The sequence below is a fragment of the Doryrhamphus excisus genome, chromosome 16, assembly GCF_030265055.1.
Source record: "Doryrhamphus excisus isolate RoL2022-K1 chromosome 16, RoL_Dexc_1.0, whole genome shotgun sequence".
NCBI lineage: Eukaryota > Metazoa > Chordata > Actinopteri > Syngnathiformes > Syngnathidae > Doryrhamphus > Doryrhamphus excisus.
In genome coordinates, this window is record NC_080481.1 from 18,245,714 (window position 1) to 18,269,391 (window position 23,678).

Here is a 23,678-nt window from a genome sequence, read left to right on the forward strand (position 1 = left end):
CCATCACCTACCATCTTCTCAAAATTGACCAGTCGCTCCACAAGGTTGGGGTTCCCTTGGTGGATGAAGGTCACGTCTGAGAAGAGAAGACACGGATTCTGTAGTGCACAAAAATGGGGGGCGGATGGTGGTGGGGGGGGGTTGAACCCCACCACTTACCCTTGAGGATGAGCGGCATGAAGGGGATGTAAGGCGGACTCAGCTTGGCCACAGCCAGCCTGTACGCTCTGTGGTTCCGTGATGGATCCTGAAGGCAACACACGGGCACACCTCTTTTATACTTCATGCAGAGCAGGCATGATCCAGATGGGGCATTTATAGCCACATCTTCTCACAATAACACACGTTTTTTTTTTAGGAAAAATATATTGTTGTGAGAAAAGAAATTGTATTTTATCGAGAAGAAAAAAACCCTCGTTTCATTATCGTAAAATACATATATTTAGACATACAAAAATTATTTCAAGAAAAAAAGACAAATAAATTACAATAATAAAATATTTACACATAAATATTATTTTCCTTAAAAAATATTCAAAGAAAAAAACTAATTTCAACAAGAATAATTTTTCTAAAATAAAATTTAAAATTTAATTTTGAGAAGAAAAAAACCATCTCGTGACAATAAAATATTGTTTGGACAAAATAACTTTTACTTTTTCCAAAATATTTTTTGCAACCATAAAATTAAAATATATACAATTTTGTCCTTCAGAAAATATTTTTTTCTGAGAAATTTTAGCATTTTTTAGTAATTTTAAAAAACTAAAAAAAAACACCCTATAAAAGAAAAACTCAAATAATAAAATACATATACATACATTTTTTTAACAAGAATATTTTTTTCTAAGTAAAAACTTGGAAAAATTATAATATATAATAATATATAATTTTGACAAAGAAAAAACGTTTTGAGGAAAAATAAGTATATTTCTAAAAAAAAACAACTTATAAATCTAATAACAATGAAAAGAAATGCTACTTTACACAATTTTGGGGAAGAAAAAAAAATAAAAAGATACTGCTTTGGTAAAAAAAATAAAAAATAAAAAAATCTTCCTTTTATGACAATAAAAACAATATTTTTTTGTATTTAAAAAAATAGGAATAAAGTGATACAGTATACAATTAAAACCATGAAATGTATCCGTGAAAACAAAGATTATTTTGCCCCCATGAACCCCCATTATGAATGTCCCTCCCCAAAACAAAGAATCCCAGTAGAAGAAGAAGTCCTGCTGGGATTTGGAAGAAAAGAAGCCGTGCGGAAGTGACGTGTTTCCCTGGCGTGCGAGGAGGAGGAGGAGAAGAAGGAGGAGAAGAAGGAGGAGAAGAAGGAGGCCAAGCTAAAGGCTTCAGATGTGAATTTACCATCATCCTCTCGTAGGAACAGTAGATCCTCTTGGTCTTGCCGGGGATCCTCTGTGAAGGACAAGCATTTGAAGACAGGAAGTGCAAAGCTAAGCGTCGTGAAAGTCGTACGGCGCCGAGGCGTCACCTCCCAGGTCTTGTAAAGTCTCTGCACGGCGCTGTTACTCAAACCAAACATGACGGCGAAGAAGGAGTTGAGGTTCTTCAGCTCTTTTAATCTGAAAGGACACCAAAGTCAACCTCGTGCGGACGAGACGGACGAGACGGACGGACGCCGCAGCCGGAAGCGTCTTACACGGCGGCCATCTTGATGAACTTCTTGAGCAGCACGGCTCGCTTGACCAGGTCTTCGCAGAGGCAGAGCTCGCTCACCACCCAGTACTGGACCTCGTTGAAGCGCCGCACCAAACGCTCCAGGTTGGCCGTGATGGCGCCCGGGAACTTGTGGCGCCCCAACACGTAGTGGACCAGCTCCACCTGGACCGGGACACGTTTTAAACATCACAATATATGGAAACATTCAAAATACATATATACAAAAATAGACATATACACACAATATAACAAAAATAGAAAAATACTTCAATCCTTAATAATACTTAATATTATTAATTCCTGTTAGTATTATTTTATGTAATTTTAAATACACAAATAAACTATTATATATATATATACTTTATTATAAATATTTATACAATTTATGCAATTTATTATTATTATTTGATCCAATTTTAAATGTATTTAAATGTATTTAAAAAAAACAAAGACCTTGAAATTACATAAAAATCCACATTGCAAATATTAAATATAATTTTCTGCAACATATTAACATTATTATTTACTGTAATTATGATGTTATCTAATTTTTAAAATCATTTCAATCAGAAATACTGGTTTTTATATTTAAAATATTGGATCATGAACACATCATTTTAATGTCTGTATTTTTGTTTTACAAAATTATTGTTTAATTTATAAACATTAGTAGAAAACAAAACATATTTTCATGATTCAAGTCAAAGTATGATATTATGCTATTCAACTTATTTAAATAAATAATTATCATTAAGCATAATTATCTTTTTACTATAAATGACAATAACATAAACAGTTCCTTTCTTTGTCACACCAATTATTTATTTTCTACATTAATATTATGCATTACTATTATTTTATCTAATTTTGTACTTTTTTCAAAGATGTATTTAGAATTTTTTAAACAAAAAGGATATATTTAAAAATGATAATTCTTTGAAATAATGCTGTCTTTCTTTGTTCTGTATTTAGCAACTGGCTGGCTTGTAGTGTAAATATTCCACCAGCAGAGGGCGCCGTGGAGCAGCAACGGTCTAGACGTCTGACCTCGTGCATGGCGGCGAAGAGCTCCCAGTCGTAGTTGGTGAGTTCCCCGGCGATGCCCTTGGAGGACATCACTTCCAGGGTGGTGGCGCTGCCTCGCTCGGGGCCCTGCTGCTCGCTCAGGGGCGTCTGGACAGGAAGTCCCGCATGCAAGACAAAGGTTCCGCTCAAGTACCACTTTAACTGTTACACCTTTACCACGTGCATGGAAAGGAGCAGACTTTTCAGGAAAAAAATATTTGTCATTAAATCGTCACTTCTTAGGAGGATAAAAAAAAATTAAAAATAAATAAAAATAAAAATAAATTAAATCTTATTTTCATCTTAATAATCTTCAAAGAAAAACTAAATCATTTTATGAGAATAAAAGATATTTTATAATATTGTGTGGAGAAAAAGATGTTTTAAAATCTTTTTCTCTTTATTGTTTAATAACTACTATTCTATGGACACATTTTTTTTACAAACATTTTGTAAAATGTATTGCTTTGAAGAAGAAAATATTACAAGAATACATTTGAAGAATATACATTTGATGAAAACATATTTAAGAACAATTGGAAATTCAAAAAATTTCAAAAACAATTTTTTTTATTGTTTTTTTTTTAGAAATGAAAGTATTTTCTAAGAAAAATATTGTTTTGAAAAATACATGTAAAAATAAATTTTTAACAAAAAAACCTTTAAATATATTATTAAAATATTTATTATATTATATATATTATTATATATATTATTATATAATATTATTATATAAAAATATTATTATATATTATTTTGAGCTAAAATATGAAAAAGAACAAAAAACAAATTCTCCAGGAATAAATACCTTTTCATCAACCCCCCTCTAATTTTCTGAAAATAAAATATTGATCTAAATTATATTTAATGAATAATATATTTTTTTTAATATTTAATGATAAAAAGAACAAATTTTTGATGGAGGAATATTTTTTTTAAAGAAAGAAAATGTGTCCATTTTAGGAGAAATGTGTCACAGATCCGTCACGGATGATTTCCCGAGTCATCACGAAGGCAGGGGCAGGAGCGACGTTGCCCCACTCCCCGACGCGGCAAAGAGAACGCATCTCACCAGATGTTCCACCTGAGCGGCGGCGCAGACGAAGAGTCTCTCGTTGAGTCCGAGCGCGGTGAAGACGGCCGAGGCGTCCAGCTTCAGCTCGGCGCGTTCTGTGGTGGGTTCCCGAGCGTTAGCGTTAGCGTACGCGGAGAACCGCCAGGAGGCAAAGGCTTCGTTGGTGGGGCTCACCTCCCGCCGAGGTCATCCTGACCAGGACGTGATCTCCTCCGGGTTTCACCAGCGATGACATCACTTCCTGTACGGTGGCGTCGACGGGCAGCGTGAGCGTGAGCGCCCGGTGGTCCGCCGTGTGGATCCGGTACAAGACTACGTGACCCACAACAAACAGCCCCGTCAGCTCTTCCGTCAGCTCTCCCCCAAACCCCCCCCCTCACCTTTATCCTGCGCTCTGATTGGCTGGATCCTCCCTGGCGGATCCTCGCTCGGACAGAACCAGCTGAAGGACTTCTGGGGACGACATCGCATCACAGGATTCCGTCTCCACAATTCCATCTTTCCATCTCCTCCTCATTGGAACACACGCAAGGATGCAAGGACGCAAGGGAGGCAAGGGTGGATGGAAGCAAAGTAGAACAGAAGGATGGAAGGCAGCTAGGAAGGAAGGAAGGTTAGATGAAAGGAGGGATGTCAGAAGGAGCCAAGGGATGAAGGAAGGATGAATGCTAGCAAGTAAGGATGATGAGTAGGAAGGACCAAAGGAAGCAAGGTAAGAAGGATGGATAGTAGCAAGGGAGGAAGGAAGCAAGGAAGGTTGTATGGAAAAAACAGAAAATAAGGACAGAAGGAAGGAAGGATGCAAAATACATAGATGGAAATTAGGAAGGAAGGAAGGGAGGAAGAAGAGAATGAAAAAAGGATGGATGGTAGGAAGGGTGGAAGGAAGAAAGGAAAGAAACAGGCAAGGAAGGATGAATAGGAGTAAAAGGAAGGAAGGAAGGAAGGAAGGAAGGAAGGAAGGATGAATAGGAGTAAAAGGAAGGAAGGAAGGAAGGAAGGAAGGAAGGAAGGAAGGAAGGAAGGAAGGAAGGAGGAAAGGAGGAGAGGATGAGTGGTGGGAGGGAAGGATGGATGAAAGAAGGAAGAATAGAGGGATGATGGAAGGTGGGAAGGAAGGAAGGAAGGAAGGAAGGAAGGAAGGAAGGAAGGAAGGAAGGAGGATAGGAGGAGAGGATGAGTGGTGGGAGGGAAGGATGGATGAAAGAAGGAAGAATAGAGGGATGATGGAAGGTGGGAAGGAAGGAAGGAGAAAGGAAGGAAGGAGGAAGGAGGACGGAAGGAAGGAAGGAAGGAAGGAAGGAGGAAGGAAGGAAGGAAGGAAGGAAGGAAGGAAGGAGGATAGGAGGAGAGAATGAGTGGTGGGATGAAAGAAGGAAGAATAGAGGGATGATGGAAGGTGGGAAGGAAGGAAGGAAGGAAGGAAGGAAGGAAGGAAGGAAGGAAGGAAGGAGGAAAGGAGGAGAGGATGAGTGGTGGGAGGGAAGGATGGATGAAAGAAGGAAGAATAGAGGGATGATGGAAGGTGGGAAGGAAGGAAGGAAGGAAGGAAGGAAGGAGGATAGGAGGAGAGGATGAGTGGTGGGAGGAAAGGATGGATGAAAGAAGGAAGAATAGAGGGATGATGGAAGGTGGGAAGGAAGGAAGGAAGGAAGGAAGGAGGATAGGAGGAGAGGATGAGTGGTGGGAGGAAAGGATGGATGAAAGAAGGAAGAATAGAGGGATGATGGAAGGTGGGAAGGAAGGAAGGAGAAAGGAAGGAAGGAGGAAGGAGGACGGAAGGAAGGAAGGAAGGAAGGAGGAAGGAAGGAAGGAGGATAGGAGGAGAGAATGAGTGGTGGGATGAAAGAAGGAAGAATAGAGGGATGATGGAAGGAAGGAAGGAAGGAAGGAAGGAAGGAAGGAAGGAAGGAAGGAAGGAAGGAGGATAGGAGGAGAGGATGAGTGGTGGGAGGGAAGGATGGATGAAAGAAGGAAGAATAGAGGGATGATGGAAGGTAGGAAGGAAGGAAGGAAGGAAGGAAGGAAGGAAGGAAGGAAGGAAGGAAGGAAGGAAGGAAGGAAGGAAGGAAGGAAGGAAGGAAGGAAGGAAGGAAGGAAGGAAGGAAGGAAGGAAGGAAGGAAGGAAGGTGGGAAGGAAGGAAGGAAGGATGTATTTACCCTGCTGAGTGAGTGGTATCCATTATCCATCCTGGTCAAAGTGAAAGTGAAAGTTGCTGAAATGATCAATCAATCAATCAATCAATCAATGAGTCGTTGGAGGGCGTGAAGGTGTTCTTCTCACCCTCTGGTTCTTCTTCTGTCCATGAGGACGCTGCAGAGCGGCGGATGGTCGGCCATGTCTTCCTTCAGCCTCTGAAATATTCCAAAAGCATCGTTACGGGCATCTGCGGCTGTAGGCAACATCCTGATGTATCGGTCTCTTCACAAGCTCCACGCCATGGCGGCATCTACATGTGACGAGTGCTCAGCATCCGGCCTTCTGCTTTCTCATGCACTCCGGATGATTATCAAAGGTGAAAACGCAGCTGTTGCGTAGAATGATCTCTTAAAGGGGCGGAGACCTCCTCTCCTCACCTCCAGGAAGTCTGCCGCCACGCCGTCTTCCCTCAGCAGACGGCCGTAGAGCGCCACCCACTGGCCCACCAGCTTCACCACCTTCTGCTTGGCGTGGAGGACGTAGGCGGCCTTCTCCTGCTCGGAGCCCTCGGAGAGCTGGGCGTGGTAGGTGCACCGCTGGTTAAGGAACAACCAAGAACCTAGACCTACTTCCTCCCTACGAGATGCACGCTGCCCGGGAAGGATATTGCTGCTGCAGCGCCGGACACAGCTGATTGGACGGCATGAAGACTTTGTGGGTGAGCAGGAAGTCGCTCACACACGAATCTGGCGGCCATGAAAAACAGACGCACGTGTCAATCAAAGTCCCTGGAAGAGAGGAAAAGAAAAAGACCAGGAGGAGAAGATCTCACCGACGGCGTCGCCACCGCCGGAGTCCAACTTGAGCGTCTCCAGGAGGTGTTCCAGGATCTTCTCCGGCGTTCCTGCCATCACCGTGTACCTGCCCAAAGGACCCGCCCATCATCATCACCACGAGAGCTTCCCATGCGACATCGCTTTTCAAAATAAAAGTCCTGACTTGTTTCCGGCTCCTCCTAGCTCGGCCGAGTCGGCACGTTTTTCCAGCACGAGCACCGTCTTCCCGTGCTCCTCCAGGCGCACCGTGTTGGCCTCCACGTCCTGAGTGGAGCGGAGAGAAGGTCCAGGATGCGTTTGCTCACGGACGTGTTGCCAGACCCACCTTGAGAATGCGTACGAAGTCGTGTTTGTCCACACGCAGGAAGTGACAGTTGTCTTCTCGCAGGATGATGGTGGCGGCGCGCGGGGCGTCGTTCAGCAAAGCCAGCTGCCCGAAATCCTCGCCTTCGTGCAGCGTGGTCACCAGACCCTGTAGACGTGGACACCATTTTTTCCTGGTCCAGATACTCAATGGTCTTGTTGCTAGGCAGACTTTGAAGAAGCTCGCCCATTAAAACACGCTTTACTCTGTCCTGGCTGCTCAGTACAATATGGCCAAGTCAACAATCATTGCCTTTGGAGTCCAATTAACACGAAACGAGGTCCCGGCTGGACTTACCTTCCCGTGGGTGATCACGTTGACGGATCCTTTCCAGATGATGTACCAGGAAGTACCTTTATCGCCCTGACTGAACACTGCAGGGCCAAAGAACACGGAAGAGGATGACTTTGGTGGTTTTAGTTCCCAGGAGGAGGACAAGGTCAGCAATGAATGCTTGTTCTGGTGGGCTATCTGGGATGGCGCATAAGTCCATCAGCAGAGGTAGGGGGGCCGTAAACGCATCACTATATTGCAAATTCAGCTGTAGGAAAACTGCTGTCATGGTCCATGTACAGGGGAACATCTGGGGAACATCTAGAGGAACATCAGAGGAACATCTAGAGGAACATCAGAGGAACATCTAAAGAAACATCAGGGGAACATCAGAGGAACATCTAGAGGAACATCTAGAGGAACATCTAGAGGAACATCAGGGGAACATCTAGAGGAACATCAGGGGAACATCTAGAGGAACATCAGAGGAACATCTAGAGGAACATCTAAAGAAACATCAGGGGAACATCAGAGGAACATCTAGAGGAACATCAGGGGAACATCTAGGGGAACATCTAGAGGAACATCTAGAGGAACATCTAGAGGAACATCAGGGGAACATCTAGAGGAACATCAGGGGAACATCAGGGGAACATCATGGGAACATCTAGAGGAACATGATGGGAACATCAGCGGAACATCAGGGGAACATCAGGGGAACATCAGGGGAACATCAGGGGAACATCTAGAGGAACATCAGGAGAACATCTAGAGGAACATCAAGGGAACATCCAGAGGAACATCAGATGAACATCAGGGGAACATCTAGAGGCGCATCAGGGGAACATCTAGAGGAACGTCAGGGGAACATCTAGAGGAGCATCAGGGGATCATCAGGGGAACATCTAGCGGAGCATCAAGGGAACATCAGGGGAACGTCTAGAGGAACATCAGGGGAACATCTAGACCTGGGTTGCTCCCACTTTTTCAGCATGCGAGCTACTTTTAAAATGAGCGAGTCAAAATGATCTACCCACTACAAAAATGCAAAACATCTATTTATTTTCAAATGTATTGAGGATTATTTGTACGTACAATGTATGTTGATGTACCTTACATAACCAAATGAGCCAATATTGCAAAACACACATAATTAACTATTAACATTTTTTCTAATTACCTGAGTTTACTTTGATGACTTGCACTGAATTGAACCAGCCAGGGATGCATAGTCCGGACAGTAGCTGCTGATAGCCAGGTTAGCCAGGTTAGCCAGGATAGCCAGGTTAGCCAGGCAAACGCACTTCGAAAAAGACATTGTGAAAAAAAAGTCCACCTCCCATTCCGTATGGAAGTGATATGTTTTTGCCTTTTTACTTGGTCCAGCTCCTTCACTCATTTTAGTGACCATAAACTTTAGCGAGGGCTTAAAATCTCGCAATTCGCCGACTAGCTTAGCACTTTGCATCGTTGTTTACGCATGAGCGGTGACCTAAAGGTCAAAATTCAGTTGTCATCTGACTGGTTGTCCTGTATGTCAATCAAGTAACGGGGATGGATGATAGGCTGACATCGTAAGTTCTGCTGCACTTAGAGACGTTGTTTGATTTGATTGGTCGCCCGAAGGGCAACATTCAGTTGTCATCTGAATGGCTGCCCTGTATGTCAATCAAGTGACGGCATTGATGCTGGGATATTTTTTTTATGTCACGCCGCGATCGACCAGCGATCGACCAGTACCACCTCCGCGATCGACCGGTAGCTCGCGATCGACTTAATGAGCACCCCTGATCTATAATATCAGGGGAACATCAGGGGAACATCTAGAAGAGCATCAGGGGAACATCAGGGGAACATCTAGCGGAGCATCAGGGGAACATCAGGGGAACATCAGAGGAACATCTAGAGGAGCATCAGGGGAACATCTAGAGGAACATCAGGGGGACATCGAGAGGAACATCAGGGGGACATCGAGAGGAACATCTAGAGGAACATCAGGGCAACATCATGGGAACATCAGGGGAACATCTAGAGGAACATCATAGGAACATCAGGGGAACATCATGGGAACATCTAGAGGAACATCAGGAGAACATCTAGAGGAACATCAGGAGAGCATCTAGAGGAACATCAAGGGAACATCCAGAGGAACATCAGGAGAACATCTAGAGGAACATCAGGAGAACATCTCAGAGGAACATCAAGGGAACATCCAGAGGAACATTAGGGGAACATCTAGGGGAACATCTAGAGGAACATCTAGAGGAACATCACAGGAACATTAGGGGAACATCTAGAGGAACATCAGGGGAACATCTAAAAGGAACATCAGAGGAACATCAAGAGGAATATCAAGAGGAACATCAGGGGAACATCAGGGGGACATTAGGGGAACATCAGGGGAACATCAGGGGAACATCAGGCAAACATCTAGCGGAGCATCAGGGGAACATCCAGAGGAACATCAGGGGAACATCATGGGAACATCAGGGGAACATCTATAGGAGTTGTACACATGCTTTATGTACGTCATCATAGTTGTCATTCCTCCTCTCCACCAGCAGGGGCCACTGCGGTGACAAGGCACTCCTGCAGGGGGCGTGGCTTTAAGATGACTCATACGGCGCGCCCGGGGGTGGTTGGTGGGAAAAAGGTAGTGACGTCACACGCCGACCGGCGATCCTGAGAGCCGGCGTTCGAGCCACGAGGACCAACCTGTCAGGTCAACCTGTCAGGAGACCAGATGATGGATTTCCTTTTCCCTTCGCTCGGATTTCAGCCTTGGGAATTCGGACTTTGCCGCCATGTTCCGGACCCGAGGATCAACTCCAGGGTGACTGACAGGTGGATGCTAGTCCGTGAGTGGAACTGCGGCTTTCCTTTGTTAATTATCATTAATTGGCATTAATTCTTTTGGTGGGGGGGGGGGGGGCGTTGGCGTTCGGGATGAAGTTGGCGTTTCATGATTGTTTTTATTGGCGAAGTTTAGTTAATTACTTCGGTGGGGGGGGGGCATTTTCGACAGTGTTTCTTTTTTTTACAGCCGATACCCCCCCCCCCCCGTACCTATATAGGAGGGGGGGGGGGGGTCGTCTACCCAGCCATATTACCTGCACTGTTTGTATTGTTAAGTGTTCCAGTGTACCATAAATCACACACCCGCTGCTTGTTGATGACCGCTATGTACAAATCTCCTCCTTAGATGTAGTACTACTACTACTACATCTACTACTGTAGATGTACTACTGTAGTTTTCCTAAAGAAAACTACTATGGACGAGGTAATTCTAGCCTGGAGGCAACTTGAAGGAGTAAATGCAAAAAGGTCCAATTCCATCAGGACCAGAAGTGTCATGTGATCACTGTTGTTAGCAAGACATGCTAGTGTGGACTTGGTCTACAAAGTGGGTCCATTAGGATGAAGGACTACTCTATGCTGGAACCCCAGGGTGCCTCGAGGCCTGGAGACACATGGTTGACTTCTGAATCAAGGAGACATGAAAAGTCCGAAACGTTCCCGATTGTATTCCCGCTCTATCAAAAGGGAGTCAGCCAGTTTTCCCAAGTGGAAGTGTGTGGTGTTCGTGCACTTACGGACGGTTCCTGCCTTGGCGTGGGATTCAAACAGCAGCACGGCAGCCAGCTCCTTTCGCACCTGCAGGGGACACCAAAAGTCCGTTTATCCACCGTGACGGTGTTGGTGCCCCTGCTAGCGTGCCCCTGCTAGCGTGCCCCTGCTAGCGTGCCCCTGCTAGCGCGCCCCTGCTAGCGCGCCCCTGCTAGCGCGCCCCTGCTAGCGCGCCCCTGCTAGCGCGCCCCTGCTAGCGTGTCCAAGCGTTTTAAGATCAACAAACATGACTAGCGGCTTTGCTTCCCAACAACATCCAAACATCAACATGGAGGAAGGGATGAATGGTCTCCTTATTAGAAGTACCACAACAACACGTTACTCTTTAAAGTACATCAGTACTACGTCTGTGCTTCTTTGGAATGTCAGCTAAGAGGATTATCGGGGTCAGAGGTCAACAATAACTGACCGACGTGGAGAGATGGGCGGCGGCCTTGATGTGGAGGAGTTCCTCGTAGATGACCTCCAGGTCCTCCGCACTCCTCTGACTGGGACTAGACACAACATAGTCATAGTACACACGGGACAAAGTACGTCATTGTACGTGTATGTGAATGGACAAACATTGTTTCACAGGATGAGAGAATATGAGTGGACGTGTCTGCGTGTTATGTGAATAGACAAACGTGGACAGTTGATTATGAATGGACTTACCGATGCTTACATTGTGTGTATGTGAATAGACTTTATGTGTATGTGTATGGACTTACATTATGTGTATGGACTTACATTATGTGTATGGACTTACATTATGTGTATGCGAATGGAATTACAGATGCTTACATTGTGTGTATGTGAATAGACTTACATTATGTGTATGTGAATAGACTTACAGATGCTTACATTATGTGAATGGACTTACATTATGTGTATGTGAATGGAATTACAGACGCTTACATTATGTGTATGTGAATAGACTTACAGATGCTTACATTATGTGAATGGACTTACATTATGTGTATGTGAATGGAATTACAGACGCTTACATTATGTGTATGTGAATAGACTTACATTATGTGTATGTGAATAGACTTACAGATGCTTATATTATGTGAATGGACTTACAGATGCTTACATTATGTGAATGGACTTACATTATGTGTATGTGAATGGAATTACGGATGCTTACATTGTGTGTATGTGAATAGACTTACATTATGTGTATGTGAATGGAATTACAGATGCTTACATTGTGTGTATGTGAATAGACTTACATTATGTGTATGTGAATGGACTTACAGATGCTTACATTATGTGACTAGACTTACATTGTGTGTATGTGAATAGACTTACAGATGCTTACATTGTATGTATGTGAATCATACATTACAGAATCATACATTACAGACTTACATTATGTGTATATGAATGGACTTACATTATGTGTATGTGAATGGAATTACAGATGCTGACATTGTGTGTATGTGAATAGAATTACAGATGTTGGCAGTGTGTGTATGTGAATGGACTTACATTATGTGTATGTGAATAGACTTACATTATGTGTATGTGAATAGACTTACAGATGCTTACATTATGTGTATGGACTTACATTATGTGTATGTGAACGGAATTACAGATGCTTACATTGTGTGTATGTGAATAGGCTTACATTGTGTGTATGTGAATAGACTTACAGTATGTGTATGCGAATAGACTTACAGATGCTTACATTGAATGTATGTGAATCATACATTACAGAATCATACATTACAGACTTACATTATGTGTATATGAATGGACTTACATTATGTGTATGTGAATGGAATTACAGATGCTGACATTGTGTGTATGTGACTGGACCTACATTATGTGTATGTGAATCGAATTACAGATGCTGACATTGTGTGTATGTGACTGGACCTACATTATGTGTATGTGAATCGAATTACAGATGCTGACATGGTGTGTATGTGACTGGACCTACATTATGTGTATGTGAATAGAATTACAGATGCTGACATTGTGTGTATGTGAATGGACTTACATTATGTGTATGTGAATGGACTTACATTATGTGTATGTGAATAGACTTACAGATGCTTACATTATGTGTATGTGAATGGACTTACATTATGTGTATGTGAACGGAATTACAGATGCTTACATTGTGTGTATGTGAATAGGCTTACATTGTGTGTATGTGAATAGACTTACAGTATGTGTATGCGAATAGACTTACAGATGCTTACATTGAATGTATGTGAATCATACATTACAGAATCATACATTACAGACTTACATTATGTGTATATGAATGGACTTACATTATGTGTATGTGAATGGAATTACAGATGCTGACATTGTGTGTATGTGACTGGACCTACATTATGTGTATGTGAATCGAATTACAGATGCTGACATTGTGTGTATGTGACTGGACCTACATTATGTGTATGTGAATCGAATTACAGATGCTGACATGGTGTGTATGTGACTGGACCTACATTATGTGTATCTGAATAGAATTACAGATGCTGACATTGTGTGTATGTGAATGGACTTACATTATGTGTATGTGAATGGACTTACATTATGTGTATGTGAATAGACTTACAGATGCTTACATTATGTGTATGTGAATGGACTTACATTATGTGTATGTGAACGGAATTACAGATGCTTACATTGTGTGTATGTGAATAGGCTTACATTGTGTGTATGCGAATAGGCTTACAGATGCTTACATTGTATGTATGTGAATCATACATTACAGAATCATACATTACAGACTTACATTATGTGTATATGAATGGACTTACATTATGTGTATGTGAATCGAATTACAGATGCTGACATTGTGTGTATGTGACTGGACCTACATTATGTGTATGTGAATCGAATTACAGATGCTTACATTGTGTGTATGTGAATGGACTTACATTGTGTGTATGTGAATGGACTTACATTATGTGTATGTGACTGGACCTACATTATGTGTATGTGAATCGAATTACAGATGCTGACATGGTGTGTATGTGACTGGACCTACATTATGTGTATGTGAATAGAATTACAGATGCTGACATTATGTGTATGTGAATGGACTTACATTATGTGTATGCAAATGGACTTACAGATGCTTACATTGTATGTATGTGAATTGACTTACATTATGTGTATGTGAATAGACTTACATTATGTGTGTGTGAATAGACTTACGTTATGTGTGTGTGAATAGACTTACAGATGCTTACATTGTATGTATGTGAATTGACTTACATTATGTGTATGTGAATTGACTTACATTATGTGTATGCGAATGGACTTACAGATGCTTACATTGTGTGTATGTGAATGGACTTACATTATGTGTATGCAAATGGACTTACAGATGCTTACATTGTATGTATGTGAATTGACTTACATTATGTGTATGCGAATTGACTTACAGATGCTTACATTGTGTGTATGTGAATATGTAAATTGACCTACAGAAGCTGACATAATGTGTGTGTGAATGGACTTACATTATGTGTATGTAGATTGTGTATGTTTACATAAAGGTCCAAGTATTGTATATGGATACATAGTATATGTACAGTATTTGTTAATACTTTGCTGAAGATGAAAAATGACAACAGAATGCAATAAAATGGATGCCTTCAAAGAGGAAAAGGTTTCCCTGCGTCCATGATTCATATATATATGTATATATATGTGTATATGAAATGATATTTCTGTGATGTGTATACATGCCATCATCGATAGAGACAGGAGCCAATGGCGTCGCTGACCCTGAATAACATTTCCTTTCACTTCCTGCCAGAGTGAAAGTGTTGAGTTCCCCAAGAGGAACACGATAAAGACTTTGGGCCAAAATCACAACAACGTGATGGAGCCTCTGTGGCTTTAGAGGAAAAACCAACACGGACCTCCCTGGGAAGCGGACTTAAAACCCGACCCCTCCTTCGGCGGTCCCGTGTGCCGCGATCTCTGACACGTGTCGCCATCGACGGCGGCATGCGTTGGAATGTTGTCGGCACTGACCATTTGCGGAGGATCATGGTGAGCAGGGCGTCGGGGCCCAGCTGGGACAGCAGGGACAGGCTCTCCTGCAGCTCGTCCTCAGAGTCCTTGGTCAGGTGGTGCAGGCCGAACTCCGAGTCCAGGAAGCGGTAGAACTGCGTGTCCTTGTCGTGGAAGTTCAACTCGTGTTTCACTTGGGACAGACAAACGGGAATAATACCGTGTTCAAATACCTGGATGGAGGGAAAGACAACCTGGATACATTTAAAGACACTGTATGTAACACTTGGGTGGATTTACATTTGCAATAAAAGTGTCTGATATGAATGAACACGCATTAGATTATCAAAACAATAACACACTCATGGCAACCCTGACAAATCCAAGCCATAAACGTGGACCAGCCAGGACACTTTTTTGCACCTCTCAGCTGTTAGCAACGCAGATATGCCAATTGAATAGATGGTGACTTTAAAACATCGTACAATAACAAAAGTGACATCAGGTTCCGCATGACTGTTGTGTTTTATTGTTGTAAGTTCCTGTCTCTGCATGCATTTCCTGTTTGTGCTGCCTTGCTTTTGCACATGCCGGTGGCTCTCTCTGCATCCCAGAGCCAAACCCAAACTCGTACCACATTCTAATACGCGTGTGACAGAATCGTCCTTTTTAAAGAAACCATATGAATAAAGGCTAATCTAATGCTTGACTTCAAAATAAAAGCCTCAATAAGTTACTGACTTGGCTGTAGTTTAATAAGGAGCCTTAGATGTTGCACTGGTGACCCCCAAAAACCTCATTGAGCCTTCTAAAAAAAAAAAAAAAAAAAAAAAGTAGTGGACCAGCCAGGACCATATTTCGCAACTTCTGGTTCTGGTACTGTTCAGAATTGTGTGTTGTGCTTTTTGAAAAACCTTTTTTTAAAATTTAAATTTCAGGTCACAGTGACATCATCACACAGGCGGCTATTGTTTCTGACTGCTACTTTAAATGAAGCTTTCAGCAAGTTAAATAACATGAGTGATTATTCATGACATTTTGATTGACAATACTGATTTGACACGTTATTTGGCAGCTTTTAAAGAAGAGCTATGGAATAGTTGACCTTATAATAAACAAGTCAAACTCACATTGAGCTTTAACTAGTCATAAGGAGAATAGTACAATTGCTATTGCCGTGGCAACCTCCCAAAACTATAATAGTGGTGGACCAGCCAGGATCACTATTGTTTATGCCTACCATTTTTGCCCCAAATCCTCTACTATAACATTAGTGGACCAGCCAAGACACCCGTAATGTTGCATTCGAGTGCAGCTCTAAAAAAAGCACTACAGACTAACATGGAGGACAGTTGTTCCTTATGTTTGCTTTAAAAGAGCTTTTGAATGCAAGATGTGTTAAAGTGCCTTTAGACGCTTGCACAATGTCTGGAGTGAATGTAAATATGAGCAAATCTAGTCCAAGAGCCCCCTTTGCTGGATGAGAGCCTGATTGGACGTTGGGCTTGCAGGGAGACGATGCGTCTTCTACTATGTTTAGTTGACGCTTGGCTGGATGATTTTGTCAATCATCAGCGCATCTTAAGAGTGTCTGAGTGCTGTCTGACACATCATTAGCGCCATTTATTCAAATCGATGCCAAGAAAAAAGGAAAATTCCGCTTCACTCGTCTACTTTCAATGATTTTGAAATGATTTTGGCTGATCTTTGAAGGATCCTTCCTGGAGGCATCATCTTTTTAAAGTACACACTATATTGTCTTCTTGGCTGTATAAACATGTAACCTACCAAAAGAAAGATTTAGAAAATTTGTTCACTTCCTGCTTTCCCAACATAATTGAAGTATTTTTTATTTATTTTTATTTTTATTTTTATTTTTTTGTTATTTTTATTTATTTTTTATTTATTTTTTATTTATTTTTATTATTTATTTTTATTTTTTTTTTAAATTTAGAATCTCCTCTTTCATCAGAACAAAAAAGTTTCTATCTACTTTTTTCCGTTCTTAAGCAATCAGCAGTAGATTTAGTACGTTTCGAGAAAATATCAGTTCCCGACTAAAAAAGGGAGAACAGCATCTTTTTACATAGATTTACATAGATCTTTGAAGGATCCTTCCTGGAGGCATCATCTTTTTAAAGTACACACTATATTGTCTTCTTGGCTGTATAAACATGCAACCTACCAAAAGAAAGATTTTGAAAATTTGTTCACTTCCTGCTTTCCCAACATAATTGAAGTATTTTTTATTTTTATTTTTATTTTTATTTTTATTTTTATTTTTATTTTTATTTTTATTTTTATTTTTATTTTTATTTTTATTTTTATTTTTATTTTTATTTTTATTTTTATTTTTATTTTTTTGTTATTTTTATTTTTTTGTTATTTGTTATTTGTTATTTTTATTTATTTTTTATTTATTTTTATTATTTATTTTTATTATTTATTTATTTATTTATTTATTTATTTATTTATTTATTTATTTATTTATTTTTTAAATTTAGAATCTCCTCTTTCATCAGAACAAAAAAGTTTCTATCTACCTTTTTCCGTTCTTAAGCAATCAGCAGTAGATCGTGGTACGTTTCGGGAAAATATCAGTTCCCAACTAAAAAAGGGAGAACAGCATCTTTTTACATAGATAACGATACATTTCATTCATTCATTTTCTACCGCTTATCCTCACAATAATTGCGGGGGTGCTGGAGCCTATCCCAGCTGGACTGGTGGCCAGCCAATCCCAGGGCACATATAGACAAACAACCATTCACACTCACATTCATACCTATGGACAATTTGGAGTGGCTAATTAACCTAGCATGTTTTTGGAATGTGGGAGGAAACTGGAGTACCCGGAGAAAACATGAGAACGTGCAAACTCCACACAGAGATGGCCGAGAGTGGAATTGAACTCGGGTCTTGAGGCCTGCGCGCCAACCACTCGGCCACCGTGCAGCCTGACACTAATATGTTTAGCCTTTGTGGCAGCTGAAGCATCTAAAGAACAACATAAACAACACAAACGTGGTTTGCGTTACATCGATAAAAACTAGTTATTTAAAATAATACCTTAAAATATTTATAATATTTTCACATTTGGAACTAAACACGCGTGTGTGCACGTGTGTGGGTGTGCACGTGAGCTTCTGCACGCTACGCTCCTCCACGCTCTGTCACTTCCTCCTTCCTGTGTGTTTTTACCTCCCACTTCCGCCACCTTGTGGCTACGTCTAGAACTACGTCTTCGGCATTGAAAGAGTTAAAAAGAAGTCTTGGTGTCCTACCATGAACCAGAATGCCTTGGTCCACCAGGACCTGCCACATCCCCACCGTCTGGCTTCTGGATTGCAGGCCATCGTTTTGCCTCATGAGCCAGTCCACCAGGTCCTTGCCGGAGCAGCATTGTCTGCAGAGAGCAAATCCACATTCCTGCTAGCATAGCCTCCGTTTAGCCATGTGTCCAGTTTTATGGAACATGGAATGGGAATGGACCGGGAATGTTTACATTTGCTGCAAAACATCCCAACGTGTCAGACGTTTAAAGAAACCTTCACGTCACCTGTGGGTCTTGAGGTGATGCTTCCTATCTCGGATCAGTCCTGGGTTCCTGTCCACCATGACTCTGTAGACCGACCTCGCCGCCTTCACCACGCGATCTGACAGGAACTTGACACAAACGGCAAACACGTGTAAGCGTGACATTTAGGGGTGTTGCGTAAAGAGGAGATGTAGGATCTCGTGAGGGAGTGAGACCTCTTGTTTGACAAGAGTATCTCCAAGGTAACAAAATGGTTGACCTCCTCACAACCTGGCATACGGGCCTCTGGACCGCCCCGGGTCAGCTCCCCCCCATTCACTGGCCACTTACTTCCTCCTCACTCCCCCTCACACGCACGCAACCCGAGCAGGTCCAGGGCCTGGAAAAGGTCTGGGATGGGTGAAAACCTGGTAGGCACCCAAGCAGAAACAGGTCTTTCATAACGAGACCGTGTCGGCCCATTTCACGCTTTACCAACTAAAAGGGAACGCTCATTTGGCCGCCCAGCCCCCCCTCCCACACCCCCGCTGCCCTGGCTCTCGTGGTTCCACAAGCCATTCAGATGTTGGTGGATCGCTTATATATTTACAGTATTTACAGAGTCTTGGCTGGACCCAGTGGGTTCAGGCTTTTGGGAACTTTGAAGACCAAGTATGGTCCTACGTGGTTTAGTAAATATTCGGTAGGGACCGTAAATTCCGGTGCTTAAGGCGCACCCACTAAATGTACAGAAAAAATGTCCACGTCATAAAAAGATGCATTGTGGTGCGTTCAAGGACCAGTCAGCTCTTTATTTGCCGGGAGCCAATCAAGGGCCATGAAAAAACGACAACCCATTAAAAACTGCAGGAGGTCTTTACTCACCAGGGGGAGCCAGAGGACTCTGAGCCCAAAGCCCAGAGGGAGGCTGATGTCATTGCAGCGCCCCAATGAATGCATTTCTCAAATATTACATATATAGTATTAATACATGAACGTGTATATATTCATTATAACGTGTTTGTATATTTGTATTTACACCTTTTGAGTGATAAGCTCCTGTTTGATGAATTTAGTGTTAGTAAAGTGTTGGCTTTGACGCCCTGAGTCAGACCGTTGGGTCTTTCATCAACCTTACGTGAACATCAAAACCAAGTTAGGATGTTTCTTCAACCTGACGTCGGTGTTTGTTGACTTGGGACAATTTAGTCTTTGATGGACCTGATGCACGTGTTTGATTTAACGCCAAAAAATATTTAATTTAATTTAATTTAATTTAATTTAATTTAATTTAATTTAATTTAATTTAATTTAATTTAATTTAATTTAATTTAATTTAATTTAATTTAATTTAATTTAATTTAATTTAATTTAATTTAATTTAATTTAATTTAATTTAATTTAATTTAATTTGGGCAAGGGTTTAATTTATAAAATAAATTTATTAAATTTATAAAAAAATAATTTATCAAATAATTTATCAAATAATTTATAATTTTTCTTTATAAAAATTAAATTAAATTAAAGGGTTAGGGTTTAATTTAATTTATAAAAATCAAAATAATGTATAAAATAATTTATAATTTTTCTTTATAAAAATAAAGGGTTACGATTTAATTTAATTTAATTTAATTTGGGCAAGGGTTTAATTTATAAAATTAATTTATTAAATTTATAAAAAAAATAATTTATCAAATAATTTATCAAATAATTTATCAAATAATTTATAATTTTTCTTTATAAAAAATTAAATTAAATTAAAGGGTTAGGGTTTAATTTAATTTATAAAAATCAAAATAATGTATACAATAATTTATAATTTTTCTTTATAAAAAATAACGGGTTATGATTTAATTAAATTTAATTTAATGTTAGTTGTTTCATCAACCTTACGTGAACATCAAAACCAAGTTAGGATGTTTCTTCAACCTGACGTCGGTGTTTGTTGACTTGGGACAATTTAGTCTTTGATGAACCTGATGCACGTGTTTGATTTAACGCCAAAAAATACGCTAGGCTCTTTGAGCATACACGGCGTCCATGTTGTCCAAAGACTACCAAAAATGTACTGTAGTCTTGAACAGACCTCGTGTACGTGTTGGACCAAAGGCTAAAAAAAAAAACAAGTTAGGGTCTATGAGCGCCCTGACGTCCATGTTTTCCTAAAGACTCCAGAAAATTTAGTACTCAATGAACCTGACATTCGGGATTTAGTATCCATCCCAAACCGGTTTGGCTGTTTTTGGAAAGACTGCAGACAATCCAAGTCTTGAGAAACCCGACTTCTGTGTTTTGGTTAAAACACATGAAATAAGTCAGGGTCTTTCATCAAGTTGATGAATACGTTTTTTTTTGTAACGTGTCCAATTAAGTTGGATGTGAGGAACCCAACCCGACGTGCCCGAATTGAGATTAGAACTCGGAATGCTAAGCAGTTCCGTTGTCGTAATCTTGGAACGTTAAGGTTCCACAACGGTCCAAAGTGACATTCATTCATTCATTCATTTTCTACCGCTTTTCCTCACGAGGGTCGCGGGGGGCGCTGGAGCCTATCCCAGCTGCCCCCGGGCGTAAGGCGGGGTACACCCTAGACTGGTCGCCAGCCAATCACAGGGCACATATAGACAAACAACCATTCACACTCACATTCATACCTATGGACAATTTGGAGTGGCTAATTAACCTAGCATGTTTTTGGAATGTGGGAGGAAACCGGAGAAAACCCACGCATGCAAACCCCACACAGAGATGCCCGAGGGTGGAATTGAACCCTGGTCTCCTAGCTGTGAGGTCTGCGCGCTAACCCCTAGACCACCGTGCCGCCCCCCAAAGTGACATATTTGTATAAAAACAGTTCGTAGTGATGAGAATTATTATCGTTATGATGACGGTGGAGACGGAGGAGTCAGAACCGAACAACCTTGGACTCAAACAGAGTCCACCCAAACACGACGCCTCGTTATAAAGGACGCACTACAAATTAAGGCTGTTCCCAGACCTGCCGTTCCCAAATAAATGCACCCGAGGTGACTGCATGGATGTCCATCACAGGGTTTCCCAGGGGCCCACTTTCTCCTTCTGACCCCCGCTGGGACGTTCTCAGCTTATTTCTGCCAAAGGGGACGCAAACTTTCCATTACCCAAAGTCATTTTTTATGTCTGGCGCCGGGCTGGCAGTCGCACCCTGAATGATGACGGCGGGAAACGCCTTTCCCACAGCGCTGGGACCAACTTCCGACCTCATTCATGAAAATGGAGATCATTTGGAAGAAACACATGGATAAACGTCATTTCTAAAGCCGAACATCGGCTAATCCCGGGGCGTTCCCAGGCTGAGTTTTGGGTCTCCCTGGGTCCCACGTGACCTGGGACCGCATCTCGGCCAGGACGCCTCACTCGGCTCCACTTCCTTTCCGCAACTTCTTTGGTTGTTTTTGGCCTTCCTTGCTGTTTACAAGATCATCATGTGATCTTTGCAGGTGGGACTCACAAAGGCGTGGTCACATGACACGGCGTTGGCGGCTCAGTGGGTCCACGCTAATGACTCCAGTTAACGTGACGGAATGCATGAAATGTGGGATTGTCATCATGAGGTGTGTTGTGTAACGCAGTACGGAGTCCATCGTCTTGCACAAGTTGGACACTTGAAGTGTCAATCAAGGATATGTGACACCATCAACAGAGACCATGTGACTGGAGCACGGCCGCGGCTGAAGATCTGACCGTGACCACGCTCCATGCGCTCGTCTTAATTAACAGCCTTACAAGCGTTAAAAGAAGTTAACCACTGCTAAACGTAGGGTTAGTATATTGGATGGGGGAGGGGGGGAGGTCTGAAGTGCCCCTTAGACTCCTCGTGCCCGCCTGGCTTTCCAGGAATGTGATTTTTAAGACTCGCACGGCTGACGGCGCAGGCGATGAAGACACAAGGAAAGCACACGTTCAGCACTTTTAGACGACGCAAGCGCTGCAAAAAGGAGCGCCAACGGAGGCCCGCCCTCAAGTGGCGCTTCATGCCATGCACTCACCTGCTTCATGGTGTCCTTGGAGTTCAAGGCCTCTGGGAGGGGCGTCTGTGAGGGGGAGGAGACACGGAGATGTCACTCATGGCATGTGTTTGCATCACGTGCTGCTGTGTAAAATAATAATAATAATAATAATAATAATAATAATAATAAATAAGGCACAAAATACTGGCAATTCATTCCTGGTGTCCTTTTGTTGCTTTTGTATAAAAATGTAATTAAATTAAATTAAAGGAGAAAATTCAATTAAATTAAAGGAGAAAATTCAATTAAATTAAAGGAGAAAATTCAATTACATTTAAGGAGAAAATTCAATTAAATGTAAGGAGAAAATTCAATTAAATGTAAGGAGAAAATTCAATTCAATTTAAGGAGAAAATTCAATTCAATTTAAGGAGAAAATTACATTCAATTTAAGGAGAAAATTACATTCAATTTAAGGAGAAAATTACATTCAATTTAAGGAGAAAATTTAATTAAATTTAATATAATTTTTATACAAAAGCAACACAAGGACACCAGTATTGCCAGTATTTAATTTAATTTAATTTAATTTAATTTAATTTAATTTAATTTAATTTAATTTAATTTAATTTAATTTAATTTAATTTAATTTAATTTAATTTAATTTAATTTAATTTAATTTAATTAGGGTAAGGGTTTAATTTATAAAATAAATGTATTAAATTTATAAAAAAATTTATCAAATAATTTATAATTTTTCTTCATAAAAAATTAAATTAAATTAAAGGGTTAGGGTTTAATTTAATTTATAAAAATCAAAATAATGTATAAAATAATTTATAATTTTTCTTTATAAAAAATCAAATTAAATTAAAGGGTTACAATTTAATTTAATTTAATTTAATTTAATTTAATTTAATTTAATTTAATTTAATTTAATGTTAGTTGGGACATATTTTTGCACTAGTTCAAATCAAATCATAATTCATTGCATATGAAAAAAGCTTTGCATAGATTTTCATACGAGCTGCTGTAACAGGAACAGTTTTTCAGGTGAAATAAAAGAGAATAAGATTTTGTCCCAAATACACACGTATGTTTTGTCTCCCCCCCCCAGGCGATGTGCTATGGTCACAT

At 40.9% G+C, this 23,678-nt stretch overlaps 1 protein-coding gene across 1 annotated transcript in view; it reads right to left on the reverse strand.

Moving 5' to 3' along the window:
• The window catches only part of rapgef3 (Rap guanine nucleotide exchange factor (GEF) 3), a 30,275-nt gene that overhangs the window by 2,433 nt on the left and 4,164 nt on the right, over positions 1-23,678 (reverse strand). The window contains exons 2-24 of the mRNA XM_058050652.1: positions 22,581-22,625; positions 18,595-18,701; positions 18,320-18,441; positions 15,057-15,228; positions 11,476-11,560; positions 11,033-11,093; positions 7,464-7,540; positions 7,128-7,274; positions 6,966-7,066; positions 6,799-6,887; positions 6,634-6,712; positions 6,404-6,554; positions 6,111-6,181; positions 5,987-6,017; positions 4,207-4,279; positions 4,001-4,138; positions 3,824-3,921; positions 2,734-2,859; positions 1,667-1,848; positions 1,499-1,589; positions 1,372-1,422; positions 160-247; positions 12-76 (exon numbers count right to left, since the gene is read on the reverse strand). Of these exons, the coding sequence (XP_057906635.1) occupies positions 12-76; positions 160-247; positions 1,372-1,422; positions 1,499-1,589; positions 1,667-1,848; positions 2,734-2,859; positions 3,824-3,921; positions 4,001-4,138; positions 4,207-4,279; positions 5,987-6,017; positions 6,111-6,181; positions 6,404-6,554; positions 6,634-6,712; positions 6,799-6,887; positions 6,966-7,066; positions 7,128-7,274; positions 7,464-7,540; positions 11,033-11,093; positions 11,476-11,560; positions 15,057-15,228; positions 18,320-18,441; positions 18,595-18,701; positions 22,581-22,625 (2,250 nt within the window). The remainder of the gene's footprint in view (positions 1-11; positions 77-159; positions 248-1,371; positions 1,423-1,498; positions 1,590-1,666; positions 1,849-2,733; positions 2,860-3,823; positions 3,922-4,000; positions 4,139-4,206; positions 4,280-5,986; positions 6,018-6,110; positions 6,182-6,403; positions 6,555-6,633; positions 6,713-6,798; positions 6,888-6,965; positions 7,067-7,127; positions 7,275-7,463; positions 7,541-11,032; positions 11,094-11,475; positions 11,561-15,056; positions 15,229-18,319; positions 18,442-18,594; positions 18,702-22,580; positions 22,626-23,678) is intronic.